This window comes from Oncorhynchus tshawytscha, linkage group LG11 (genome assembly GCF_018296145.1).
Source record: "Oncorhynchus tshawytscha isolate Ot180627B linkage group LG11, Otsh_v2.0, whole genome shotgun sequence".
Classification (NCBI taxonomy): Eukaryota; Metazoa; Chordata; class Actinopteri; order Salmoniformes; family Salmonidae; genus Oncorhynchus; species Oncorhynchus tshawytscha.
The window spans coordinates 53,224,321-53,230,775 of record NC_056439.1 but is presented as its reverse complement, the minus strand read 5'-3'; the positions used below and the strand labels follow the sequence as shown (position 1 = coordinate 53,230,775).

The following is a 6,455-nucleotide window of genomic DNA, read 5'->3' as shown; positions in this document are numbered from 1 at the left end:
TCGTTGTCTCTCTCTCTCCTCTCTCTCTCCTCTCTCTTTCTCTCTCTCTCGCTGTCTCTCTCTCTCGCTGTCTCTCTCTCTCTCGCTGTCTCACTCGCTATGTCTCTCTCCCCAGGTGTGTCTCTCAGTAAAGTAGTGTACCAGTCTCCCTCTACACTGCTGCTAGAGCCTAATGCGTCTGTCTCTGTCTCTCTCCCCAGGTGTGTCTCTCAGTAAAGTAGTGTACCAGTCTCTATTCACATTAAAATCCCTAACTATGACACTATCCTCTGGTACCAGTGTCCTGTGGGAGGCTCTGAAACTCATAGCTTATGTAAACTATACAGGTCAGACTGTTGAACCCTCATATGAAGGTTACGTTGACGTGAAAGGTGATGGAAGGAACGAAGCCTTCCTTCATCTCCTCAAACTGAGACAAGTTGAAGACAGTGGGGAGTATTTCTGTGCTGCTAGTTATACACAGTGGTACAGAGACACCGTCTACTCTACAAAAAACTCTACCTATCAGACCCATCTGGTACTGTATCAAAACACCTGCATTAAACCACATGAACTAGGAGAGACGGGGACGATGGGGGGAGTTAGGGGTGGGGGGGAGCATTTATCTGCCAGTGAGGATCAGTCACCATGGTATCACATTGTCTCACAGGTAAGACCATGGTAATATATTGAGGTACCAGACATTTCATTGTCATGGAGGGCATTTCTGTGTTTGCTAACAATTGTGTCCAATCTGGATACAAACCTGTTGACAATCAATTCATTAGTCAACTTAGATTCACACACGTTTGATTATCTCCACTCTTCCTCTCCCTCCTCCTCTCCTTCCTCCCCTCTTCCCGTCTTCATCTCCTCTTCCTCCTCCTCTTCTTCCCCTCTTCCCGTCTTCATCTCCTCTTCCTCCTCATCTTCCTCCTCCTCTTCCTCATCCTCTCCTTCTCCCCCCTCTTCCTCTCCTCTTCTTCCTCCTCCTCTTCCTCTCCTCCCAGGGTTGTGTCTACGTGCCAGGATTCTCCAGACTCCTGTTGCCTTGGTAATGACCCCCAGGGGACTCCGCTGATCTCTTCTGTTCCCACACTCTAAAATACTATGATGTCATTCTCTGGTACAGACAGTCTCATTCTCAGGACAGACATCTACAACTGCTGGGGTACCTTTACACAGACAACAAAAACAAAAGGAAATTGAGAGGAAACACAGTATTGTGATTTAATCATTAATCACCTCTCAGACCTCCCTGGATGTGACTAAGATACTCCCTCCACCACTCTGACCTCCCTGGATGTGACTAAGATACTCCCTCCACCACTCTGACCTCCCTGGATGTGACTAAGATACTCCCTCCACCACTCAGACCTCCCTGGATGTGACTAAGATACTCCCTCCACCTCTCAGACCTCCCTGGATGTGACTAAGATACTCCCTCCACCTCTCAGACCTCCCTGGATGTGACTAAGATACTCCCTCCACCTCTCAGACCTCCCTGGATGTGACTAAGATACTCCCTCCACCTCTCAGACCTCCCTGGATGTGACTAAGATACTCCCTCCACCTCTCAGACCTCCCTGGATGTGACTAAGATACTCCCTCCACCTCTCAGACCTCCCTGGATGTGACTAAGATACTCCCTCCACCTCTCAGACCTCCCTGGATGTGACTAAGATACTCCCTCCACCACTCTGACCTCCCTGGATGTGACTAAGATACTCCCTCCACCTCTCAGACCTCCCTGGATGTGACTAAGATACTCCCTCCACCACTCAGACCTCCCTGGATGTGACTAAGATACTCCCTCCACCTCTCAGACCTCCCTGGATGTGACTAAGATACTCCCTCCACCTCTCAGACCTCCCTGGATGTGACTAAGATACTCCCTCCACCACTCAGACCTCCCTGGATGTGACTAAGATACTCCCTCCACCACTCAGACCTCCCTGGATGTGACTAAGATACTCCCTCCACCACTCAGACCTCCCTGGATGTGACTAAGATACTCCCTCCACCACTCAGACCTCCCTGGATGTGACTAAGATACTCCCTCCACCTCTCTGACCTCCCTGGATGTGACTAAGATACTCCCTCCACCTCTCTGACCTCCCTGGATGTGACTAAGATACTCCCTCCACCACTCTGACCTCCCTGGATGTGACTAAGATACTCCCTCCACCTCTCAGACCTCCCTGGATGTGACTAAGATACTCCCTCCACCACTCAGACCTCCCTGGATGTGACTAAGATACTCCCTCCACCTCTCAGACCTCCCTGGATGTGACTAAGATACTCCCTCCACCTCTCAGACCTCCCTGGATGTGACTAAGATACTCCCTCCACCACTCAGACCTCCCTGGATGTGACTAAGATACTCCCTCCACCGCTCAGACCTCCCTGGATGTGACTAAGATACTCCCTCCACCACTCAGACCTCCCTGGATGTGACTAAGATACTCCCTCCACCTCTCAGACCTCCCTGGATGTGACTAAGATACTCCCTCCACCTCTCAGACCTCCCTGGATGTGACTAAGATACTCCCTCCACCACTCAGACCTCCCTGGATGTGACTAAGATACTCCCTCCACCTCTCAGACCTCCCTGGATGTGACTAAGATACTCCCTCCACCTCTCAGACCTCCCTGGATGTGACTAAGATACTCCCTCCACCACTCAGACCTCCCTGGATGTGACTAAGATACTCCCTCCACCTCTCAGACCTCCCTGGATGTGACTAAGATACTCCCTCCACCACTCAGACCTCCCTGGATGTGACTAAGATACTCCCTCCACCTCTCAGACCTCCCTGGATGTGACTAAGATACTCCCTCCACCTCTCAGACCTCCCTGGATGTGACTAAGATACTCCCTCCACCTCTCAGACCTCCCTGGATGTGACTAAGATACTCCCTCCACCACTCAGTCTAGAAGTGTCGGGACAAGTTGTAGTCTTTCAAAACAGCGATGCTCTCTTTGCACACTAAGCACACAGCTTTCCCTGATACATCAATAAATAAATATTTCGATGTCCACTCTTGCTGGAACACCCTACAATCATTGTCTACTTTCCTTTTCTTTTAAATCTTTGGAAAACGTATTTTTAGCAACAGTTTCTTCCTAGCTACTATTTGTAACTGTGATGTGTGTGTCAGCCTGTCAGTTGTTATTTATACGGGCCTTCATAATAAATGTCCCACAAGTGGTGGGAGTTAAATCATTACACAAAGGTGAGTTATTCATTGGGCTTTTAATTTGAATAACAAATAAAATAAAATAAAAACTTTACTATCGCAAATTCTTTACGTGATCTGAGCATGATTCCGCGGGCCGTATTGAATCAGGTCGCTGGCCAGGCCTCATCTACCTCGTTGTTCTATCTGTGGTAGTGTACAAATAGATGTAGTTCACCTGTTGTCCAGCGGGGGCAGTGTTGCTACAGTCATCTCTCCTGTAGGTTAGTTCATGATGACGAACAGACAGCTGCTTTCCTCTGGAGAACACGGAATATATTCCTCTGCTGTTGAACAATACAATGATGGTCGACGCCTCTGTTAACTTCTCCATCCTACTGCTCCTCTGCTGTTGAACAATACAATGATGGTCGACGCCTCTGTTAACTTCTCCATCCTACTGCTCCTCTGCTGTTGAACAATACAATGATGGTCGACGCCTCTGTTAACTTCTCCATCCTACTGCTCCTCTGCTGTTGAACAATACAATGATGGTCGACGCCTCTGTTAACTTCTCCATCCTACTGCTCCTGTTGCCAGGTAAACTCATCAAACTTTCACAATAAAATAACCACAGAAAACATGTAAAGAGGACAACCTCTTGTCTAGTCATATAAGGGACTTTTCAATGGTTTTGTTTCTTAATGTTTTCTCTAACTTCATGTTTGATATCTCCTGTCTCTGATTAAGTCGTTTTGAACAGCAGCAGAATCTCCCAGACGCCTGAGGCAGTAATAGTGAGGCCGAAAAGAAGCAGTAGTCTCAGCTGTAGCCACAACACCTCAAACGTGTTCTACATGTACTGGTACAGACGACCAGCACAGAGCAGAGCCCTCACACTAGTTGGCTACCTGTACTCAGGCACAGCCAACCTAGAGACAGACTTTACCAACGATCGCTTCAGTCTCCAAGGAAACGCAGGTAGTCGTGGAGACCTGCAGATATCCAATCCTACCACAGAGGACTCTGGGGAGTATTTCTGTGCGACCAGAGAAGCACACTGCTCTAGATCCTCCTCCTTCCTTTACAAAAACCCCTCTCTCTGGTACATCACACAGTTCATAGTCTTTGACTGGTAGTGAGAACTTACTACACTACAAGGTGTAAATGTTTTGGGATTTCCTTGGTTATTAAATGTGTTCTTGTACTGGGTTTAGGGTCTATTCACATTATGTTAAGGAACGAAGTAGGCAGTGTATCTTGTTGTCGTCACAGAAGTTGGGATGATGTAATTTCCTGCCCATTCTCTCTCCTCAGACATGTCAGTGTGTTTGTGATTTGTCACCTCAGTCATCTCTCCACCACTCTACGTTCACAATTACATTTCAGTTATTTAGCAGACGCTCTTATCCAGAGCGAGTTACCGAGACAACATGATCACAGTTGTCGTCTCCCTCACCGTCTCCATGTTCTTCCACACAGGTAACGTGAGGATTTATTGGTGATTCTAATCAATGTCTTGATGTCTTGAAATAGAGACAGTGAGGGAGACAGTGAGGGAAATAATCTCAGTAAATTAAAATCCTAAATTACTGAAATGGAAATGTGACTTGAAATGGAAAACCTTTTTGGACAATAGTCATTTAAAAAAAATGTAATTCTTGACTGAAATGTCTCGTTTTCTCTACTCTTCTATTAATTTATCTTCCTCCTCTCTTCTTTCTCTTCTCTCTTCTCTTCTCTCCCTCCTCTCTCCCTCCTCTCTTCTCTCTTCTCTTCCCCTCTCTCCCTCCCTCCTCTCTTCTCTCCCTCCTCTCTCTTCTCTTCTCTTCCTCTTCCTCATCTCTCCCTCCTCTCTCCCTCCTCTCTTCTCTCTTCTCTTCCCCTCTCTCCCTCCCTCCTCTCCTCTCTCCCTCCTCTCTTCTCTCTTCTCTTCTCTTCTCTTCTCTTCGACCTCTCTTCTCTCCTCTCCCCTCTCCTCTCCTCTCCTCTACTCTCCCTCTTCTCTTCCTCCTCTCTTCTCTCATCTCCCTCTTCTCTTCTCTCCCTCCTCTCCCTCTTCTCTCCCTCCTCCCCCTCTTCTCTTCCTCCTCTCTTCTTTCTCTTCTCTCTTCTCTTCTCTCCCTCCTCTCTTCTTTCTCTTCTCTCTTCTCTTCTCTTCCTCCTCTCTCCCTCCTCTCTTCTTTCTCTTCTCTCTTCTCTTCTCTTCCTCCTCTCTTCTTTCTCTTCTCTCTTCTCTTCTCTCCCTCCTCTCTCCCTCCTCTCTTCTCTCTTCTCTTCCCCTCTCTCCCTCCCTCCTCTCTTCTCTCCCTCCTCTCTCTTCTCTTCTCTTCCTCTTCCTCTTCTCTCCCTCATCTCTCCCTCCTCTCTTCTCTCTTCTCTTCCCCTCTCTCCCTCCCTCCTCTCCTCTCTCCCCCTCCTCTCTTCTCTCTTCTCTTCTCTTCTCTTCGACCTCTCTTCTCTCCTCTCCCCTCTCCTCTCCTCTCCTCTACTCTCCCTCTTCTCTTCCTCCTCTCTTCTCTCCTCTCCCTCTTCCCTCCTCTCCCTCTTCTCTCCCTCCTCCCCCTCTTCTCTTCCTCCTCTCTTCCTCCTCTCTTCTCTCCTCTCTTCCTCCTCTCTTCTCTCCCTCCTCTCTTCTCTCCCTCCTCTATGTTCCAGGTGTGATACAGACAGTGGAGGTCATCCAGTGGCCCAGTTCCATCTGTAGCCAACCCAACACCTCCATGGACATGCACTGTTCTCAGGACGCAGGCTATGACTACATGTACTGGTACAGGCACCTCCAGGGAGAGGGCCCTAAACTAATGGGCTCGCTCATAGGTGAATCGGCAAGCTATGAGGCAGAGTTTAAATCTGGCTTCAGAGTCTGGAGAACAGAAAACTCAGAGGGATTGAGCTCAGTAAGGCAGTGGTCTCTGACAGTACAGATGGTGCAGGGAAAGGACCAGGCAGTGTATCTGTGTGCTGCCAGTCCACACGGTGAGCAGGGATGCTCAACTCTGTTACAATATCACATTTTGGGAGGCTGCCAAGGAGTCTCTCTCTGGCACCTGGCTGATGTTGCCTGGCAGGGTGTCTCTCCAATAGGGGGAGGTACAGCCCAGATATAAGAACAGTAATCAAGAGGATGTGATGATGAATAAAACTCTCTCGCTCTCGCTCTCTCTCGCGCTCTCTCTCGCTCTCTCTCGCTCTCTCTCACTAGCTCGCTCTCTCTCTCTACTCTTTCTCTCTACTCGTTCTCTCTCTCTTCTCTCTCCTCTCTCTCAGCTCTTTCTCTCTCTCTCTCCTCTCTC

General features: G+C 48.6%; 1 protein-coding gene and 1 gene segment (V, D, J or C); both read left to right on the top strand.

The window, feature by feature from the left end:
- Positions 1 to 3,498: 3,498 nt before the first annotated feature.
- The window catches only part of LOC112238908 (M1-specific T cell receptor beta chain-like), a 32,604-nt gene continuing 29,647 nt past the window's right edge, over positions 3,499 to 6,455 (top strand). Inside the window, exons 1-4 of the mRNA XM_042330442.1 lie at positions 3,499 to 3,759; positions 3,910 to 4,264; positions 4,377 to 4,405; positions 5,818 to 6,138. Coding sequence (XP_042186376.1) covers positions 3,708 to 3,759; positions 3,910 to 4,264; positions 4,377 to 4,405; positions 5,818 to 6,138 — 757 coding nt within the window. The 5' untranslated portion in view covers positions 3,499 to 3,707. The remainder of the gene's footprint in view (positions 3,760 to 3,909; positions 4,265 to 4,376; positions 4,406 to 5,817; positions 6,139 to 6,455) is intronic.
- LOC121847756 lies at positions 4,304 to 6,337 on the top strand. The segment is given in 2 exon segments: positions 4,304 to 4,641; positions 5,818 to 6,337. Coding segments are annotated over 2 exon segments (501 nt in total).